The sequence below is a fragment of the Saccopteryx leptura genome, chromosome 3 (genome assembly GCF_036850995.1).
Source record: "Saccopteryx leptura isolate mSacLep1 chromosome 3, mSacLep1_pri_phased_curated, whole genome shotgun sequence".
NCBI lineage: Eukaryota > Metazoa > Chordata > Mammalia > Chiroptera > Emballonuridae > Saccopteryx > Saccopteryx leptura.
Genome location: NC_089505.1, coordinates 358090855 through 358113733, shown reverse-complemented (window position 1 = coordinate 358113733; position 22879 = coordinate 358090855). Strand labels below are relative to the sequence as shown.

Here is a 22879-nt window from a genome sequence, read left to right as displayed (position 1 = left end):
GGGAGTGACAAGAATGGGGAAGTAAGTGGGACGGGTAGGGCAGAGACAATTGGAGAGGACTCTCAGAGCCAGGCAGCAGAGTACGGACTTACTGCAATGGGCACAGGCAAGGAAGCCACAAGTAGCAGTTTTAGAATAATACGTATTTTAGAAAAATGTTATAGAAAAGATCAATGGCCAGGCAGTGGCAGGCACTGAGGGCTCTGAGTTTTGGTATACTTGTTTAAGTTACTGTTATTCAAGAGCAGTTAATGAGGACCAATACAAGCATGGCTAATAAAATGGAGAACAGACAGCACATACATAGATTTCCAACTTAAGAAATCAGATGACTTAGTATTGACTAGATTTAGGAAATAAAGGAATAGGAAGAGTCACAGTGCTCCAAGGTTTCCGGAAGAAAGAGTGAGACACACGGAGCCTGGCACCGAAGGCCTCTCCTGGGAAGCAGATTATGAAGTGCACCTTGAAGGGGACAGGGACACCACACAGATGCCCTTTAGGAAGGCAGACAGTCACGAATGGAGGAAAAGTGAGAAAGAGCAAGTCTGGAGACAGGACTTTGGGAGTAAGAATACAAGAAATATATCCAGAAAAATGGATACAGTCCAAGGAAGTCAGAAGATCGTAGCATTAAGATTTTATTGTTGGGCAAGTGGTACAACGTTGGCCGGGTATGTGGATGTCCCGGGTTCGATTCCAGTCAGGGCACACAGGAGAAGTGACCATCCAGTTCTCCGCCCCTCCCCCTCTCCCTTCTCTCTCCCTCTCTCTCTCTTCCTTTCCCGCAGCCATGGCTCAATTGGAGCGAGTTGGCCCTGGGCACTGAGAATAGCTCCATGGCCTCGTCTCAGGCGCTAAAATCAATCAGTTGCTGAACAACAAAGCAATGGCCCCAGATGGGCAGAGCATTGCCCCACGGGGGGCTTGCCAGTTGGATCCCAGTCGGGGCATATGCAAAAGTCTGTCTCTCTGCTTCCCCACTTCTCATTTAAGAAAAAAAAAGTTTCATTTTGATAATACATTTAAATCTTTTAAAAAATTGATGTTATTCACTTGGTAACATACCTTATTTATTTCTTGTGTTAAAGCCTGAACTGAATATATGTTCAGACTTCCATTCTCCATAACAGAGGCAATGTACCGTCCATGTGGACTAATCACTGATGAGCTAATTCCTTCATCGAGGCTCCCGATTTCAAAGAGCAATTTACATGTCTGTATATTGATAAATCTCATAATACCATCTTGACTTAGCACTCCAAGAACCTACGCGTAGAGAGAAACAAATTTAAAAGTCAAATGTCTAAGAGTCAAAGTACACACACACACACACGTGCATTTATATACGTATTTTAATTTTTTGAGGGCAGGACAGTCAAAGAAGGTTATATTTATGGGGAACCAATATTTATTTTCAGACCCCTAATCCGGGCTCATGGAGATTTGCCTGTTTCGGTCCAGAGAAGCCCGGCTTTGACCGGAACAGCAAGAAGCCATCCTGGGGCACTGTGAAAAGGTCACCTCAGAATCTCCCCTTCCCACAGGCAGACACTTCCACCAGTCCCCGTAAAGGAACACAGCTGATCAGACAGTTCTCTCTGACCGCCACACCGGTCATCAGAAGCAGGGCGAGTGGAACATGTGTGTCCCTTCACTGTCCCCACAGTTTGATCAGAGCTGACACCACCCCGCTGCCCCCCCCAAACACCTGTGACGCCCAGGGAGGCTCCTCACTGTCTGCTTGCTTTAGGCTGTCGTAACCAACATTTGGGGAGTGGAAAAAAAGTCTCTGAGTTGCAAGGATAGTGAAGAGGTAAGAAGGAAGCTAGTCTTTTAAGGGGAAATACATTTTAACTCATATTTTGCAAAATCACAAACATACTGAAAAAGATTCAGCCACTAAAACCCTGTTTCCTTGTCCCTAGACAGCTTCTTTTCCCAACGCCAGTGGTTGGTAAGTGGTGGCACCACGTGGTTGCATGGGACGCTGATGTCACTTGGTACAGGAGAGACTACACTGTGGAGGTAGCTAGAGGCAGTTTGAAGGTGACCATCTAAAACGCATGTGCTTCTGTTGGTCAGGCTGCAGGAGACCCCCTCACTCACAGTTGATGCAACCTCTCCAGAGGGTGAGATCTACCCAGTCACAGAGCACATAACCCTGAGAATGCTATTCACTTCAGGGACTTTATCCTGCAGACACGCGTGTGAAATGCTGTGTCCAAAAAGGTACTCCGTGCAGCGTATTTGTAAAAGAAAAGAACTAAAAACAGGTGAAGTACCCATTAACAAAGGACTGACTGGTTAAAAAATGACAATACTATAACATGAAGTTCTGCAATGATATAGAACTATCTTCAAGGTAAATTAAGTGAGGAAAAGCAAGGTGCACAGCTTATAAAAAGGGGGAAAACGGCCTGACCAGGCGTTGGCGCAGTGGATAGAGCCTCGGACTGGAATACGGAGGACCCAGGTTCGAGACCCCGACGTCGCCGGCTTGAGCGCGGGCTCATCTGGCTTGGGCAAAAAGCTCACCAGCTTGGACCCAAGGTCGCTGGCTCGAGCAAGGGGTTACTCAGTCTGCTGTGGCCCCACGGTCAAGGCACATATGAGAGGCCAATCAATGAACAACTACGGTGTCACAACAAAAAACTGATGATTGATGCTTCTTATCTCTCTCCGATCCTGTCTGTCTGTCCCTATCTATCCCTCTCTCTGACTCTCTCTCTGTCCTTGGAAAAAAATAAAAATTAAAAATTAAAAATAAATAAATAAATAAAAAAGGGGGAAAACGAAAGACCACAACAGTGGTCGTGGAAAGTAACTGGGGAAGTGGGAGGGAGGAGCAGGAGACTTCACTGTCGGCCTTTATATATATTTTATGTTTACAGCCATGTGACTGTATTACTTATTAAAAAACTTAATTTAAAATAGATATGATAAATACAAACACATAATACACACACACACATATACACATAAGACACACATATATATAATATGAATATACAAAATTTGTTAAAGAAGATCCAAGATAATGCATGTAGAATAAAAAAGTTAATGGTACTACAAACCAGTCACAGGCATGTAAAGTACAGAGTGGAGAACATAGTCAATGCATTGCAATAACTGTGTGGTGGGGGCCAATGGCACTGGCACTATCAGGCAGGAACACTTCACAAAGTATATGATTGGCTAATCACTATGCTTACACCTGAAGTTAATATAAAATAATAGTGTAAACTGTAATTGAAGAACTTTAAAAATGTTTTATAATTAAAAAGTTTAAAGTTTAAGGCTTCTACTCAACTATTAAAAAGAAAAAAGGATATGTGTTGTGGTGGGAGAAGCACTTTGTAAACTGAGGCAAGATACAAAGAGAACACGTTTCATAGGATTGACGTAACCAGTTCTGGTGGATGAAACCCAGTTCAACAAAGAGAGACTTTGAGTTCTAGTCCCACCTTTAATCCTCACAATCTACCGGAGTGTTAACAGGCCATTTAAATTTCTACGCTTCAGTGTCATAATCTGTAGAATGATGAGAATACCTGACCTGCCCAGGCTTAAAAAAAATTTTTGTGTGTGTGTGTGACAGACACACGGAGAGACACAGAGAGGGACAGATAGGGACAGACAGATAGGAAGGGAGAGAGATGCGAAGCATCAATTCTTCGTTCTGGCACCTTAATTGTTCATTGATTGCTTTCTCATATGTGCCTTGACTGTGGGGCTACAACAGAGCAAGTGACCCCTTGCTCAAGCCAGTGACCTTGGGCTCAAGCTGGTGAGCTGTGCTCAAACCAGATGAGCCTGTGCTCAAGCTGGAGACCTCGGGGTTTTGAACCTGGGTCCTCCGCGTCCCAGTCTGACACTCTATCCCAGGGGTCCCCAAACTATGACCTGCGGGCCACATGCGGCCCCCTGAGGCCATTTATCCGCCCCCCCCCCCCCCCGCACTTCCGCAAGGGGCACCTCTTTCATTGGTGATCAGTGAAAGGAGCATAGTTCCCATTGAAATACTGGTCAGTTTGTTGATTTAAATTTACTTGTTCTTTATTTTAAATATTGTATTTGTTCCCATTTTGTTCTTTTTACTTTAAAATAAGATATGTGCAGTGTGCATAGGGATTTGTTCATAGTTTTGTTTTTTGTTTTTTTTTTTAAATTTTTCTTTAACATGTTTCTCTTTATTTCTTTTTTTTTTTTTTTTTACAGGGACAGAGAGAGAGTCAGAGAGAGGGATAGATAGGGACAGATAGACAGGAATGGAGAGAGATGAGAAGCATCAATTATCAGTTTTTCATTGTGGCACTTTAGTTGTTCATTGATTGCTTTCTCATATGTGCCTTGACCGGGGGCCTTCAGCAGACCGAGTAACTCCTTGCTGGAGCCAGCGACCTTGGGTCCAAGCTGGTGAGCTTTTTGCTCAAGCCAGATGAACCCACACTCAAGCTGGCGACCTTGGGGTCTTAAACCTGGGTCCTTCCACATCTCAGTCCGATGCTCTATCCACTGCGCCACCACCTGGTCAGGCTTCATAGTTTTTTTATAGTCTGGCCCTCCAACGGTCTGAGGGACAGTGAACTGGCCCCCTGTGTAAAAAGTTTGGGGACCCCTGCTCTATTCACTGCACCACCGCCTGGCCAGGCAAAAAAATTTTTAAGGATTAAATAAAAAGTAACATGTAAAAGCATCTGGTAAACCATGAAGTAGTCCAGAAATTTAAAGTATACTGATTTCAGAAAAATTAATTGTACCTTTTAAAAAATGGCACATTGTCAGTAACACACAGAACCTATGATTTAAATTTTTTTTTTGCAATTTTAGATTCTTCACAAAAATAATAGATTAGTAATTTCAAATCCATGTAACAATCAGGGTGCAAGTTAAGTGAGAGGGCTATTAGAGTTCAGAAACTGATATGATCCTTCTCAACACGTAGAATGTCCTGCAGTTATGTTACTAACCTGATTAGAACCAGCATCAAAACTATCAGGAAGAAACTCCAGATGGCGAACGGTTCGAACTTTAGTAGGCATCTGGATAATTCTAAACAGCTGTTTGGCTTCCAAGCACCACAAGTGGAGGTGGTTTGATTTGCCTCCAGCGGCCAGGATTCGACCATCTCTGTATAATAAAAAGGTGAGGAAGTCAGACTAGATGAATTGATTATAGCAGCACTGTCCAATATGATCCAATATGATGACAGACATGTTTCATTTCTATGCTGTCCAATATGGTCACTATGAGAACTTAAATGTGGCTAGTGCTTCTAAGGTAATTCTTTTATTTTTATTCATTACATGGTCACATGTATCCAGTGACAACCACATGGAAAGCTCAGGCTTAGAGTACATATATATTTTTACCTATTGCACTAAAGACACCATCTTCACAATGATTTGTTTGATGACTTAACTGGGGGTTTCGGAGTAAACTGAGATTTTATAGCATACTCTCAAAGTCAGTTACCACTTTCCAACTTCCTGTTGTCCACAAATGACTATACTGAACTGGTACAACACTGCTACATGGAAAAGCCCAAACTTTTTCCTGCTCGAAGAAAGCTCCTTAGTGTGTATACAGTACAAAAGGAATCAGCTGTACTGATTCACATGGTTGTTATCCATTCACCAGACCTGTAACGTGTCCTCTATCAGCCAAGTCTCATTCCAGATGCCATGGACACAGCGGGGAACAAAATGTGTATGATCCCTACTCTTAAAGGGCTTTCAGTCCAGAGGAAGACAGATAAACAAACAAAGGAACTTGACCTCAGCTGAGCAATTCTATAAAGGACTATAAAACGGGCGGCGAAGAGCTGGGCAAGGCGACGGACCGCACCCGAGTGCTGGGAACGGCCCGTCCTGGGAGGTGTGGAGGAAGACTCATCCGGACTGGCCAGACAAAGCGCTGAGAAAGGAACAAGGTTAGGAATCGGACGAGTGAGAAGCCACACTCACATGTGGTGGGAACAGTGGAAGTGGAAGGAAACAAGATGAGAAAAGAGAGGGAGGCCCACGTCAGCTGACAAAAGGCCTCAAGGGATATGGTGGGGAGTTCGGATTTTATCCCTAGTGCAGTGGAAAGCCATCCACGGGGGATCAATAGGAAGTGACAGGATCTGACTGAGAGATTTGAAAAGACCACTCTCCCTGCTTTGTGGAGACTGACTTAGGAAATGAGACTAAAACAGGGCGACCAAATAACATGGCCGTTACGGTAGTCTGAGGAGACCAGGGTGAGAGCGGCAGCACTGGACAAAAAGCAGACCAACTCAAGATATCCTTCCGTAGAGCTGGTGGGATTCACGATGACAGAAGACGAGAGAAAGGGGAGATAACACCATTTCCTAGCTCTTTCCACTGAGAAGACCTGGCAGCCATGAGCACCCCAGTGAGTCCCCCTCGCAGCCACATTAGGCCCGAAGTGCCATTTCCCACTAACATGAATGCAGACTCCTTAGAGAAACGGCCGGTTCCAGGTTTGGGAGAGAAAACGCACAAGAAGAGCCAGGATGGCCCTGGCCGGTTGGCTCAGCGGTAGAGCGTCGGCCTGGCGTGCGGGGGACCCGGGTTCGAGTCCCGGCCAGGGCACATAGGAGAAGCACCCATTTGCTTCTCCACCCCCCCCTCCTTCCTCTCTGTCTCTCTCTTCCCCTCCCGCAGCCGAGGCTCCATTGGAGCAAAGATGGCCCGGGCGCTGGGGATGGCTTCTTGGCCTCTGCCCCAGGCGCTAGAGTGGCTCTGGTTGCAACAGAGCGACGCCCCGGAGGGGCAGAGCATCGCCCCCTGGTGGGCAGAGCGTCGCCCCTGGTGGGCGTGCCAGGTGGATCCCGGTCGGGCGCATGCGGGAGTCTGTCTGACTGTCTCTCCCCGTTTCCAGCTTCAGAAAAATACAAAAAAAAAAAAAAAAGGAGAGCCAAGAAACACGTGGGACCACAAAGAATGAAAGGGTTCGCAGACACCTGGGGCTGCCTCAATCGGCTGAAAAGCCAACTGGAGGAGGGTCCCACTGGTCAGAAATGCATTAGAACCTCACTAGGAATAACTTAAAAAAACCTGATGTTATAATTTGTAAATTGAAGGTTCATAGAGTTAACTTTGGTACATTTATATGTGTAATACGATAGCTACTGAAGCAATCGATCACATCACATCGTTATAGTCTGGTATTACTGACTGTATTACATCTCTAGGGTTTATCTATTGTTGTAAGTTTGCACCTTAAACACCATCAATCAAACCTTCCACCCCATCCCCTGATAACCAACATTTTACTGTTTTTCAACAGGTTTATTTTATTTTTTTTAGATTCCAAATACTGGTGATTTAATCATGCCATCTATGTTTAAATCTATGAGTTTACAAAGACTAAAGACAAAAAACTTAAGTCACCTTCAGAAGATGCCAATAAACCAATTATTTTGAAAAAAATTTTTTTAAAAAGGGGAGGATATCGAACATTTATCATGCTTTTCTTTTATAAACTATAAAGTAACAAAAGAGTAAATGAGAGGAACTTTCTTTCTACAGAAGGCATCTAGTTAATAAGGAAAAGGGATGGCAGAATTAGATGAACAGCATTTTGCTAACCTCTAATGCAATACTGGATCTGGGTAACAACTGTCAATGGTCGCTAACATCCCAAGAGAAAGATTCTATGTTCCTCTTTCTGAAAGTACACAAACCATCTCTAAAGTCTTCGGGCCCCCAAATCAAACCTGAATCGGACCAAGTCTCCAAATTATAGAAAATACAGATGACAGGATCATATCCACAGGGTTACAGAGAGCAAACCCCCAAACATAGAAGGTTCTACAGGACAAACGATCAGTTCTCTAACAAATAAACTGCAAGGGAAAGAGGCCGCATCAACCAAGACAATGTGTGAACCTTGTTTTGTTCCTGATTTGAACAAAGCAGCCATAACAAACAATTAGTAGACACATCAGGGAAACTGGAGTAATGATTAGATATATGACAATTACCAAGAAATGATTTTTTTAAAGGTGTAATAGTACTATGGTTGTGTTTCAAAAAGTGCCTTTATCCTTAAAAACACACACTGCACTGTCTGTGGGTGAAACCATGTGCCCGGGCGGCGTCGTCAGACTCGCAGCAGCGGGGTGGCAGGTGGAGTTCCAGATCAAACAGAACGCCACTAGCTGATGGTGTTACAGCCAATGAGAGCGCTGCAATCAGGACTTCCTGTACTTTTTTTTTTTTTCCTGAAGCTGAAAACGGGGAGAGACAGTCAGACAGACTCCCACATGTGCCAGACCGAGATCCACCCGGCACGCCCACCAGGGGTGACGCTCTGCCCACCAGGGGGCGATGTTCTGCCCCTCCGGGGCATTGCTCTGTTGCGACCAGAGCCACTCTAGCGCCTGGGGCAGAGGCCAAGGAGCCATCCCCAGCGCCCGGGCCATCTTTGCTCCAATGGAGCCTCGGCTGCGGGAGGGGAAGAGAGAGACAGAGAGGAAGGAGAGGGGGAGGGGTGGAGAAGCAGATGGGCGTGTCTCCTGTTTGCCCTGGCCGGGAATCGAACCTGGGACTTCTGCACACCAGGCCGACGCTCTACCACTGAGCCAACCGGACAGGGCCAGGACTTCCTGTACTTTTATATTTTTCTCTACATTTGAAATTTTCCACAATAAATACAACAAGTCCTATAATAAGTTTGAAGGCAACTTTTCCTCAGACAACAGTAAGATACTGAATGAAAATTTGTAAAATTTTACTGGAAGTTAAATTTCTTAAATGTCTCAGTGTCTTAAAATGCACAGTACCTGGTCACAGCAAACACTTTGTATAATATGCTGGAGCTTTCGGGCGGAGCTGGCAACTGATATTTGCAAATAAGAGTATCACATTCCCAGGCGAAGATGGAATTATCTTTGAAACAGCTGAGGATGGTATTACTCAACGGCAGAAAGAAAACCTAAAGAGCCAGAAAACCAGTTAGTTACTGTTCACATAAGGAACAGACAGCCCTCTGTAAATTTAAAATTATGCAAATAGCTGATTTTTATTTAAAAGACTTTTTTCTTAAACTAGAGAAAAATACATTACAATATTTGAAAGAAGATAATACTGATATTTCGTGTACCATCATAAACTAAAAAGAAAAGGAAAACTCATTTAAATAAAAAATTGGTGACTGTGCCTGACCAGGTAGTGGCACAGTAGATAGAGCGTCGGACTGGGATGCGGAGGACCCAGGTTCGAGACCCCGAGGTCACCAGCTTGAGCACGGGCTCATCCAGTTTGAGCAAAAGCTCACCAGCTTGGACCCAAGGTCGCTGGCTCAAGCAAGGGGTCACTTGGTCTGCTGAAGCCCCATGGTCAAGGCACATATGAGAAAGCAATCAATGAACAACTAAGGTATCTCAACGAAAAACTAATGATTGATGCTTCTCATCTCTCTCCACTCCTGTCTGTCTGTTCCTATCTATCCCTCTCTCTGACTCTGTAAAAAAATAAAAATAAAAAAATTGGTGACTAATGATTAGGCAATTCATAAAATAATAAGTACTAATTTTAAAATATTTAACCTTATAAAAGATTCAAACAAAAATAAGATGTCATTTTATGTGACTTAAATTTACTTAAAAATAATACATGATACACAACTATACATATATTACATATGTATTATATTTATGAACTATATACTATATATATTATAAACACTATATTAAATACTGATAAATGTTCTTTTTTTAATTTTTAAACTATTTTTTAGATTTTATTTATTGATTTTTGGAGAGAAGGGAAGAAAGAGAGAGGGAGAGTGAGAAAGAAGGTGTAGAAACAGGAAGCATCTACTCATAGTAGCTGCTTCTTGTATGTGCCGTGATCAGGCAAGTCCAGGGATTTGAACCAGCAACCTCAGCGTTCAAGGTTGACACTTTATCCACTGCATCACCACAGTTCAGGGCTGATAAATGTTAAACATAATAAATGGTGAAAGTATAGGAAAAGGGCACGGTATTACACTGCTATTGGTAGTAAAAACTGGTTTAAAATATTGTACAACATATCTCAATAGTCTTAATAGTATATCTCTTCTGAACTAGTCAACCTGCTTCTAAGAGATAATCCTTTGGGGAAAACAATGAGCAAAGTGCTTTAAATAAATATATAAATGTTTGTTGAGCATTACTTATAAAAAATGTAAAAAGTTGAAAACATCATATTTCCTTAGAGATTCAATTTACTTAATGGACAAGTGAGACTGAAATTGATAGCAAAGTTGAAAATACCATTTTACTCTCATTTCAATTTTTCTATTATATAAACACTAAACAATGCTTATTTTTATAACATTAAATTTTAATTAAAATTGATCAACATTTTCTCATAAGTTTCAATGGCCTCAAATATGATATTGTGTGTCATCTGTGTAAAACACACAAAGGGAGGGAAAGGAGGGAGGAAAGAAGGAAAAGAAAAAAGGAAAGAAAATGGAGGAAACCAGTACCCTAAGGACAAAATATTCCTGCCCATCCTCTTAAAATAAATCACATGGCTTGAGACATTCCACATGGTTTGATTCTTGGTTACATCTCTATTTATTCTTTGATTCTCATCTAGAGGATCCTCTTTCACTACATTGTAGCTTACTGTAACACTATGTATTTGAACATATTTTGTCATTGTTTCTACTGATGTGTCTTTACAAGCTTTGTTATTTTTAAAAATCTATGATTGTTGCTGTGTTGGAAAGAGAGAACTGGGCCCTGGCCGTTTGGCTCAGTGGTAGAGCGTCAGCCTGGTGTGCAGGAGTCCCAGGTTCGATTCCCAGCCAGGGCACACAGGAGACGCGCCCATCTGCTTCTCCACCCCTCCCCCTCTCCTTCCTCTCTGTCTCTCTCTTCCCCTCCTGCAGCCAAGGCTCCAGGAGGAGCAAAGTTGGCCTGGGTGCCGAGGATGGCTCCATGGCCTCTGCCTCAGGCGCTAGAATGGCTCTGGTTGCAACAGAGCAATGCCCCAGATGGGCAGAGCATCACCCCCTGGTGGGCATGCTGGGTGGATCCCGGTCGGGTGCATGCGGGAGTCTGTCTGACTGGCTCCCCACAAAAAAAAAAAAAAAAAAGAGAGAGAGAGAACTGGGAGTCAGTGAGGAGGCGGAGTACCTTTAAGAATTTGTGGCCTCTTGTTCCAATCCCTGGTTGTCACACCCCTTTAGAATGTTAGTGGCAGAGGGAAGCCTGTTTTCTCTTGGAATGCTGCATTCTTTGGGGGATGGAGTGTTCAGTGTCTTTTAACACTGGATTGCACTGTGTCTTGAGTACCTAGAATCTAGATATGTATTTAGAATCTGGATATGGCCATACCACAGTAATGAGAGAGCAGGCCAGAATGACTCTGTCCAGGGGAAAAGCAGGATCAACACCAAATCTACCCTGGCTTTTCCCAGTGTTACAAAAATAATGGGTCAATAGGGCTCCTGGATGAAATACTCCTACAGTCTTGATTCTAGCCCGTGTCATTGTAACCCAGCCTATTCCATATATACAGTTAAGAAATTATTTGAATAGTTAATGATATTGCTATAAAAAGTTCAGGAACTTGTAAGCCACAGTTTTCTTACCAATAGCTGTAGGCTGTTATCATAAACTCTGTTTTTCTCATATACATATAATTGTATTTCTTTTTCAATAATAAACAGTGTTTAAAAAACCCAGTAATACACATATACATAATATACTTTGGAACATATTCGTTAAATAAAGTCTACTCAGGATTAGTGTTAATGAGACATAATAAAAAATGCTAACTCAACTACTGATCCAGCTCCTCACTTTTGACTTTGGCTCACTTTGCCAAGGACAATCTCTTGTAGGTCTTTCGCCGAATGATTCAGGAAGGTATTTATAATATAAAGGTCATATAGCATTTGCAATGAATACCCTATAATCTATAACAAATGCATTAAAACATGGTTTGACAACCAATGTCAAAAAAAGTGACTTAAGAATTTTATTGCAATTAGCAGTATTTTTCTGGAAAAGTAATAAAGTTTATTCCTACTGGGAGAAGCAAAAGCTTAAAAGTTAATGAGCATCAACTGCTATTTTAGGGGAATAGCTGTGATAGATTATTGCCTACATGATTATTCATTACTAGATCTGTGATTTTAATTGCCAGATTTTAATGACTATAAAATTGTTCCTAATGAATCATGTCACTATTTAGATAGTGTCATCCCTTGACAAACATAAAAGCTTAGAAAAAAACTCTAAAAGCACTAACAAATGTACAAAGATGGGGCTGTGGGTTTTCTTTATAAAATACAAAAATCCACCTGACCAGGCGGTGGTGCAGTAGATAAGAGCGTCGGACTGGAATGCGGAAGGATCTAGGTTCGAGACCCCAAGGTCGCCAGCTCGAGCGTGGGCTCATCTGGTTTGAGCAAAAAGCTCACCGGCTTGGACCCAAGGTCGCTGGCTCCAGCAAGAGGTTACTCGGTCTGCTGAAGGCCCACGGTCAAGGCACATATGAGAAAGCAATCAGTGAACAACCAAGGTGTCGCAATGCGCAACAAGAAACTAATGATTGATGCTTCTCATCTCTCTCCGTTCCTGTCTGTCTGTCCCTGTCTATCTCTGCCTCTGTAAAAAAAAAAAAAAAAAAAAAAAAAAAAAATCCTATGCTTTCCAAGTCCATTTTTGAAAGGTATGTGAGCTCTTTTCAAAGTTTAGAGAGTTCAGGACAGTAATAAGAGCAAATTAAAGCCAAATATATAATTCAGCAGCAATCTTAGTGAGTTCCTACTGTATTTACAGAGACTGAATTAAATTTAGCAATGCATTCTTTGTTATGTGTTTTCTGATATCCATCATGGAATTGTTTCCCATACATACCAAACCACAGTAATCAGAAATCCCAGGATTTATTCCAAAATCCCTAACTAAGAGGTAAATAATCTACCTCCAAGCATCAACAAAAGAATCAAAACTTACTAATACGAAGAGGTGTAATTAACTGGTTTCTGAGAGGCAGGATGGCATCATGAAATGCCTTTAGAGTCAAACAGGCTTGGATTCAAACTGCAGCCCCTTTATAAGCTGTGTGACACTGGGCGCATTCCTGAATGTCTCTGAACCTGTTTCCCCATTTGTACATGAGGATAATGGTAACTACCTTTCAGGGTTATAAGGTTACAGATAACCAAGTGTTAGGTACGTGGGATATACTCAGCAATTGAGATCTATTACTATTAGTAACAATTACTGCTATTGTTAGGTACAAACTCAGCGGAAAGATGTTGGAGCAGTTGGTTCTTTAAAAACATTTTACATCAAAGGTCGATAGTTCTTTATCTGAACTCTAGGGGCTAGGTGTGTTCCAGGATTCAGAATACTTCTGATGTGAGAAAGGTAATCCAAGGCACACTCTGTAATTTTATGTGGAGCCTCTAGGTGACATGGGGCAACACCCCAAACTCACACACTAATATTTCAGCCTCGGGGCAATTCAACCCAGGCTTTGCTGCGAGACGTATTCGGATGAGGCCAGATTTCACCACCAAATGAGTTATTTAACAACTTTTGGCTTTTTGAAGTACTATTAAGAAATAGTGCATCTATTTAATATACTTTAAAATATAATTACCTTACAGCTTTTAAAGATATCTAACTGCATACTCCCTTAACAGAATAATAGATATCAGTATAATAGATAACAGCAACAATAGAAACAGTGGCAGCTACAGCTAACTTTCACTCAATACTACACAGCAAGCATTGTACTGAGTGCCTCGCACAGATGATCACATTCAATCCTGAAACCGACCCTAACGTAAGTATTATTACTATTTGCATCTTAAACACAAGGGAAATACATTGTCAAAAATGTTTAAAATGAACCTACCCAAGCCTTTTAGACTTCCAGTTTATAAGAAGTAGAGGTCAAATTAAATGACATAATGATGAAACAGTAAGATGAACCCAGAATAAGGGGCAGTTTCTAAGACAACTAGCCTGTTCCTCCCTCAAAAAATATTTGCTGTTATAAACATGGTGGGAGGCTGTTTTGGACAAAAAGAACCATCATAAAATGAGACGCACAGCATCATCTGTCACCATGTATCATCAAAAAAAAAAATCACAAAATTCTACTTAAAATATAGAATCAGAAACTAGAATAAAAGTATAGTTTTGATAAGAATAAAAGTTTTGCTTTTAAGTTAGTTTACAGTTATCGCCACTGTCAATAGAGCGAAGCAGGAGCGGCAGCACCTGGCCCACCTCTGGTTCTCGTCTAGTCCAGCAGCTACGAATGGTCTTCACATTTGAAAATTATCTAATTATAGATGCTTATGTAAGTACACAAACAAAATCCTCAATTTTGCTCTTGGCCTGCAAAACCAAAAATATTAACTAGCTGGTCTTTTAGGGAAAAGTTTGCTGGTAACTGATAGAGTATGCTGCTTTATTTTGGAACTATAAATGTACTTACATGCACACTTGCTTACTATACATACATTTTCTACATTTATTTTTACTTTCATAGCCTAACATCTGAGTCCTGCTTTTTAAACAAAAATGTCTAGGCCCTGGCCAGTTGGCTCAGTGGTAGAGCATCGGCCTGGCGTGCAGAAGTCCCGGGTTCGATTCCCGGCCAGGGCACACAGGAGAGGCGCCCATCTGCTTCTCCACCCCTCCCCCTCTCCTTCCTCTCTGTCTCTCTCTTCCCCTCCCGCAGCCGAGGCTCCACTGGAGCAGAAATGGCCCAGGCGCTGGGGATGGCTCCTTGGCCTCTGCCCCAGGTGCTAGAGTGCCTCTGGTCGCAACAGAGCAACGCCCCGGAGGAGCAGAGCGTTGCCCCTGGTGGGCGTGCCGGGTGGATCCTGGTCAGGCGCATGCGGGAGTCTGTCTGAACGTCTCTCCCCGTTTCTAGCTTCAGAAAAATACAAAAAAAAAAAAAAAAAAATTAAACAAAAATGTCTAAATGTCGAGCTAGGTTAGGATTGTCATCTATCCTGTGTATACTAATTTTAATTTCTTTTTTGTTTTGTTTTTACCGAGAGAGAGAGAGTCAGAGAGAGGGATAGACAGGGACAGACATACAGGAACAGAGAGAGATGAGAAGCATCAATCATTAGTTTTTCATTGCACATTACAACACCTTAGTTATTCATTGATTGCTTTCTCATATGTGCCTTGACTGCTGGCCTTCAGCAGACCGAGTAACCCCTTGCTCGAGCCAGTGACCTTGTGTCCAAGCTGGTGAGCTTTTGCTCAAACCAGATGAGCCCTCGCTCAAGCTGGAGACCTTGAGGTCTCGAACCTGGGTCTTCCACATCTCAGTTCGATGCTCTATCTACTGCGCCACCGCCTGGTCAGGCAATTTTAATTTCTTGATAAAGAAAGTTTATCAAGGTTTTTGTGTCACTATTTCATAACTGTTTCCATTGTGGGTTCAGTTCCCAATGCTCTCTTCTTCAGAGTTTAAAATTCAGTTTAGGTTCTAAAGCAGTTAAAGAAACAACCTACTAAGACATTTGGCCTAAATCCCTGATGAATAAGCTGACTATGCCTTTTATCTTTTTCTTTTTAATTATCAAACTAAAGAACTCTGGGATTTCCATGGAGAATGCAAAATAAATTTTTGGTGATACACACTGTAAGCTGCTCATGTTAATAACCAAGAAATTAAAAGCAATACTGCATGTGTGATATAACCTGAAGCAAAATTCTTAATCATATGGGAGACTCAGACAATCCTGAAAATAGTACTTAGCTAATCAAATAAGAAAAATTAAACTTTAAAAGCAAAAGAAATGGATTGCGCCTGACCCGGTCATGGCACAGTGGATCAAGCATTGGCCTAGGATGCCGGGGACCCAGATTTGAAACCCCAAGGTTGCTGGCTTGAGCACAAATTCCCCAGCTTGAGTGTGGGGTCACTGGCTTGGACGTGGGATCAGAGACATGACCCCAAGGTTGCTGACATGAGCCCAAGGTCACTGGCTTGATCAAGGGGTCACTGGCTCAGCTGGAACCCCCAGTCAAGGCATGTATGAGAAAGCAATCAATGAATTAAAGTGCTGCAACTATGAGTTGATGCTTCTCATCTCTGCCCCTTCCTGTCTGTCTGTCCCTATCTGTCCCTCTCTCTGTCTCTCTCTCTTGCTAAAAAAAGGATTATTTTTTATATAAAGGTGATACATGTAAACAATAGAATATTGATCAGCAATAAAGAGGGACAGACCACTAATATACACAACAACATGGATAAATCTTTTTATTTTTTCTTTGTATTTTTCTGAAGTTGGAAACAGGGAGGCAATCAGACAGATTCCTGCATGCGCCCGACCGGGATCCACCCGCATGCCCACCAGGGGGCGTTGCTCTGCCCATCTGGGGCGTTGCTGTGCCGCAATCAGAGCCATTCTAGCGCCCGAGGCAGAGGCCACAGAGCCATCCTCAGCGCCTGGGGCCAACCTTGCTCCAATGGAGCCTTGGCTGCGGGAGGGAAAGAGAGAGATAGAGGGGAAGGAGAGGGGGAGGGGTGGAGAAGCAGATGGGTGCTTCTCCTGTGTGCCCTGGCCGGGAATCGAACCTGGGACTCCTGCACGCCAGGCTGACGCTCTACCACTGAGCCAACTGGCCAGGGCCAACATGGATAAATCTCAAAAACATAACACTGAAGAAAAAAAAGGTTTATATGTGTCATTAATAACTATTAATGTTATTTATGCGAAATTTTAGGAAGACAAAACTAATTTATACCAGAAAAGCTTTGTAGTAGTGCTTACCTGGGAAGGGATACCATAGACCTTTCTAGGATGATGGTAATGACAGGTCTGCACAGGTTACAAAGGTGTATGTACTTGTTAAAATTTGACAAAGAATACTTAATATTTGTGCATTTCATTTTATGTGTATATTTTACATCCAAACATACCGAACACCAGTGAATGAAAGCCTAAGTATTTATGGGCAAGTATGCTGATATCTGCAATTTAAAATGCAACCAAAAAAGATGAATTAATAAACAGAGGAACAGAAAGATGGTTAGATCCATAAGATAGTACAGTAACATAAAGGAAAGTCTAGTAAAGGAACATGTAATGAAAGACTCTAGAAGGTGGGCATGCATGTGCTTACTGTGAAATGCTTACAAATCTGCTGTATGCTTAAAATTCGTAACAAAATGTTGAAGGGTTAAAAACTAAAACAAAACCAATCAGCTAAAGAAAAACTATCAACTTGCTAAAGCTTAAGTTACACACTATAATACTTTAAAAAAAGAAAAAAGCTCAGTAAGTTATCAGCTGTAGCCACAGGCAACATCTGCAATTCTACAGGCCACTTTGCTTGTTGCCGAGTTACGAGAACACTGATACAGGGGACAAAGTGCATCACTGACCTAAATCATCTGTAAATCCTGTTGATCAACAAGCAAGCCTGAGAAGCACAACAGACCAAGATGCCCCTCACTGACCTTCTGTATACCCACAGACTGGAGAATGTTCAGCTTCCTTTTCCTCTGAAAGGTGTCCAAGTCCCAGAGCTGCGCCGTATCGGAAGATGTGGTGAGGGCATATCTCCCTGACGCGTGCACAGAGATCGAAAACACCGAAGACTCATGTCCTCGCATCCAGCTGACTAGCTCCTTGGTGACTGTGGTAAAAAGTCAAACAGTTATACAGGTGAAACATATGTATCATCCATGTACTAATTCAACTGATGGCTCACTATTACAAGGCACCTCCATTAACATCTACAAAAACGGAAGCCTGTGTCTAGTTGATCATGTGCACTACAGCAGTGGTCCCAACCTTTTTTGGGCCACGGACCGGTTTAATGTCAGAAAATATTTTCACGGACCGGCCTTTAGGGTGGGATGGATAAATGTATCACGTGACCGAGACAAGCGTCAAGAGTGAGTCTTAGACGATGTAACAGAGGGAATCTGGTCACTTTTTAAAAATAAAACATCGTTCAGACTTAAATATAAATAAAACGGCAATAATGTAAGTTATTTATTCTTTCTCTGTGGACCGGCACCAGTCCGCGGCCCGGGGGTTGGGGACCACTGCACTGCATGACATGTTAGTAACATGTATATGTATCACAGAAGTATGACGCACTGAGGCTTCAGAACAGCCTTCAATGTGCGCTCAGGAGCATGGGCTCTCTCGTGAGGAAGGTTCTCATGCTGGAGTACATACCCGGTCTGTGTTTTATCCAATAGGAAGAGCGTTTTGAGGTATATGGTGGATCAATTGGAAAGGGGAAGAGTTTAGACAAGACGACTGACTTACTTGCCGTCACAACCCAGGAAGGAGATCAGCAGGGTCTAAACTCAGAATGTGGCGATAAAGAAGAACAAATTCAAGAGCTACTGGAGAGAAAATCAAGGGACTTTGTGATCAAATGGATACATGGAGACAAAAGAGGAGCTAAGACTCCAGAGGCCTAGATTAGTTATGTAAACAGATGGTGATACTATTAATAACGCGAGATATATACACAAGGAGGAGCATATTTAGCAGTGTGGGAAGAAGAGATAATGAGTTTGATTTTTAAAATGGATTCTGAGGCACATATGTGTGCATGTGTGTGACATACAAGCAGAGAAAACAGTACAGTTAGAAAAAAATACCCAAAACTATTCATGATAATTTTCACTGGACAGTAAAATCGTAAGTGATCCTTACTTCCTCTTTACAATTTTGTGTTTCCAAGTTTTCTAAGGTAGGCATATTTTAACCAAAATGTTTTCCTCCAGAAAGAAGGAACTGAGGAAAACAGAAAGCAAGATGGAAATCTGGGAAGCATTAAGATACAAAGTAGGTCAAAGCGAAGGACAGTGGAACAGATAAACCCTTAGGGAAAGAAGTTTCCAAACACTATTCTAAAAAGTCTGGCATTAGTTAACGGTCAATTTTTCACTAGTCTTCAGTGAAATGGGAAAAATGAGTTTCACAAAGCTAAATTTAAAGTACTACTTTTTAATCTAGTATTATATCCTTCTAGGTTTCTTTATGTTAAAATAAAGTCCTCTGTTTTATAAAGTTTTTTTTCCAATGACAATTAGCAAAACTAAAATTTGACAACTTATGTGGGTCCCTCTACTTTTTCTTTTTAATTGGGTCAAGAATCTAAACTAGGAACCGTAAAAGAAGCCCGGGGAGAGGACTGTAGAAGCTGTCAGGCAAGAGGAGAAGCAAGGGAGAGAAAGTATAAAAACCAAGACTCTTAAAGTCACCCAAAGTGCTGAACGCCACTGAGAAGGAGATTGACAGTATAAAAAGGGTTTTAACAATCCTGAAGTTACTCAGGACCTTGGAGGGGGAAATCTCGCAGCATGGAGGGGAGGGAGCAAGAGTCAGAATCCCTGGATTCCAGTGAAGACAGGGAGGAGGTGGGAGGTGGAAACAACAGCTAAGGAAAGGGCTTCATGGGGGTGGGGCTGAGGGTCAATAAGACAGAAGAGGCTTCAAAAAGATACAGCTAAGAAATAAGAATAGAGTGGAATCCAAGGAAAGCAATTACCGATGAGCTTAAAGACTTAGCTTTGCAGAAATGAAGTCAGAAACACACGGTGACAGCAGTGTGTAATACCAAAACTTGGAAACAGTGCCAAGTCCATCAATAGGTAATAGGTTAAATAATTCTGGTAGTGCAATCAATAGAATAGAATATTTAGTAATGACTCTAAAAATACTGTATGATTTTTTTTTAAGATCTATTCTTTTAACAGTTTTTAATATGTTTTATTATGAGTTTTTGGGTTTTTTTGTTTGTTTGTTTTTTACAGAGACAGAGAGAGTCAGAGAGAGGGACAGACAGGGACAGACAGACAGGAATGGAGAGATGAGAAGCATCAATTATTAGTTTCTCATTGCGCATTGACACCTTAGTCGTTCATTGATTGCTTTCTCATATGTGCCTTGACCATGGGCCTTCAGCAGACCGAGTAACCCCTTGCTGGAGCCAGCAACCTTGGGTCCAAGCTGGTGAGCTTTGCTCAAACCAGATGAGCCTGCAGTCAAGCTGGTGACCTCGGGGTCTCGAACCTGAGTCCTCGGCATCCCAGTCCTCGGTTCTATCCACTGCGCCACCGCCTGGTCAGGTCTGTATGAATTTTTGAGGTAAAAAAACGACTGCAAGGCCCTGGCCGGTTGGCTCAGTGGTAGAGCATCGGCCTGGCATGCAGAAGTCCCGGGTTCGATTCCCAGCCAGGGCACACAGGAGAAGCGCCCATTTGCTTCTCCACCCCTCCCCCTCTCCTTCCTCTCTGTCTCTCTCTTCCCCTCCTGCAGCCAAGGCTCCATTGGAGCAAAGATGGCCCGGGCGCTGGGGATGGCTCCTTGGCCTCTGCCCCAGGTGCTAGAGTGGCTCTGGTCGCAACAGAGTGACGCCCCGGATGGGGCAGAGCATCGCCCCCTGGTCGGCAGAGCGTCGCCCCTGGTGGGCGTGCCGGGTGTATCCCGGTCGAGCGCATGCGGGAGTCTGTCTGACTGTCTCTCCCCGTTTCCAGCTTCAGAAAAATACAAAAAAAAAAAAGAAAAAAGAAAAAAAACGACTGCACAAAACAATATAGATAGAATGATCACATGTTTGTTAGAATGTAAAAACGGTATATGCATGAAAGCAGATGGTCTTTGTTACAAAAACACTGTCTCTGGGCATCAGTGAAGAATGACTTTTTCACTAGCATGTGTAGGGACCCTGCAACTAGACTGCCAGATTAGGAATCCTGGGTCCTGTTTAGAAACTGTGGGACCTGGTTCAAGTTACTTCTGTGCCTCAGTTTCCTCATCCACAAAATGGCGATAATAAGTATCCATATCCATGGGTAATTATGATGATTAAAATTAATGAACATGTGTAAAGTCATAGAACAGTACCTGGCAAAGAGTAAATACTATATGAGGTAGTCTACGGCCATACCACCCTGAACATGCCTGATCTTGCCAATTCTGGAAGCTAAGCAAGGTCAGGCCTGGTTAGTACTTGGATGGGAGAACACTCTACGAATATTAGCTGTCACTATTATTACTATTAGTATAGTACATATATGATATATACTATATATAATGTATTATATATAGTATAGTATAAATATATATATACCATTTATAATATATACTATAGTATATTTTTCTAAATACAGTAACACATCAATAACAAGAAATGTTTTTCCTAAATAAGAGGTTCAGTTTATAGAACATTACACTCTATAAAAAATATGTTGTATAAAATGCATAGGTTATATTTAATAAATATTACTCTTGACCCATGTAGTAAAGAATTTGGCCTTCAAAGAGAGAGATAATCTTTGTCTAGGCTCTTGGATGGCCACCTCTAGACCCCTCGATTCCCCAGGGGTAGAACTGTCCGTTATTCATGTAGGCCCATCAGACAGCAGCAGATGGTCTACGCTAAGGAGAGAGCCTCAGTGTGCGCTGGGCAGACCAGAAAGACAAACTATGGGAGTGATTAGAAGGCTGGGGCTTTGGGCCACATGACATCAGCCTGACCTCCACAGAGAGGAGGGAAGGATGAAAACTGAGTTCAACACGGCAGGCAATAATCCAATCAACCATGCCTGCACAGTGGAGCCGCAGTAAAAACTCTGGACATCAAAGCTTGGGTGAATTTCTTGGTTTGGCAAAACTCAGTGTGGATGGCCACACATCGATGCTGAGAGGGTAATGTGTCCCTGAGGACAAAGGAACCTTCTCAGATTCCACCCTATGTCTCTTCTTTTGACTGATTCTAATTTCTATCCTTTTGCTACATTAAAACCGTAATTATAACCATAGTGCTTTCCTGAGTTCTGTGAGTCATCTTAGTGAATTATCAAACCAGAGGGTAGTTGTGGGGAGCCCTGAATGTGCAGCCCGCTGATTGAGATGAGGATGGTTCCGGGGCCCCTGAACTTCTGTCCTGTGCCTGAACTGAGGGATGTCTTTGGGGACTCCCACAGACTGGGCAGGTGGTCAAACTCCTTACAGTACTTCAGTACATTTCACTCGGCTTCAAAAGACAAATAGAGCCCCGGCTGGGGGGCTCAGTTGGTTAGAGCACCGTCCCAATATGCAAGGTTGCAGGTTTGATCCCTGGTCAGGGCACATACAAAAATCAACCAATGAATGCATAAATAAGTGGAACAACAAATCGATGTTTCTCTCTCTCGAAATTAATTTAAAAAACCCCAAAACAAAAGACAAATAGGAGGACTTCTTACCTGTATCAAAACATTTAATAGAATAGTCAGCTAATGCCACAAGAAATTCAGACTTCCTATGAAGATTGAAGGCCAGGGCTGTGCAAGCTTGTGCTGTTCGCTGGACAAGATTAAACCTATTAGGAGATGACTGAGTTAGATCAGAAGTTCTTCCAGTACCATGCATTTTATGTTGGAGGAGTCCTTGGAGGTACGAAAGTGAAACCCAGAAAAGGGAGCTCCCATCTTGGTAGGCCAAAAGAAGATTATGAAGACACTAAACGCCGCACGAAGGAGTCTGGGTTTCACCTGCACAGAATGGGAGGCCGCAGTTATGAGAGCAGGCATGTCTTTCAGAGAGATGATCTGGCAGCAATGGCACATGGGTAGAGGACCAGCAATCTCAACCAGAGTTATCAGTACTAAATAAAAAAGACTAAAGGAGAGGTGTCAGAAGTCAAGTGGAGAGAGGCTTAATGACCCATCTAACGTGGGGTGAAGAGGGAGAAATCAGGACTTCCTCACGTGTAAAATGAAGAGAACAACAGATATCTCATAAGGCTGCTGTGATGATTACCTACACCAGTGGTAGTCAACCTGGTCCCTACCGCCCCCTAGTGGGCGTTCCAGCTTTCATGGTGGGCGGTAGCGGAGCAACCAAAGTATAAATAAAAAGA

General features: G+C 42.5%; 1 protein-coding gene across 3 annotated transcripts in view; it reads right to left on the bottom strand.

The window, feature by feature from the left end:
• The window catches only part of TBC1D31 (TBC1 domain family member 31), a 57853-nt gene that overhangs the window by 29998 nt on the left and 4976 nt on the right, over positions 1 to 22879 (bottom strand). For all 3 annotated transcript variants that reach the window (XR_010750499.1, XM_066379425.1, XM_066379426.1), the window contains exons 3-7: positions 22224 to 22339; positions 17466 to 17644; positions 8798 to 8949; positions 4974 to 5133; positions 1069 to 1269 (exon numbers count right to left, since the gene is read on the bottom strand). Coding sequence is in view for 2 of the 3 variants with exons in the window: in XM_066379425.1 (XP_066235522.1) it covers positions 1069 to 1269; positions 4974 to 5133; positions 8798 to 8949; positions 17466 to 17644; positions 22224 to 22339 (808 nt within the window). In the remaining variant the exon portion in view is untranslated. The remainder of the gene's footprint in view (positions 1 to 1068; positions 1270 to 4973; positions 5134 to 8797; positions 8950 to 17465; positions 17645 to 22223; positions 22340 to 22879) is intronic.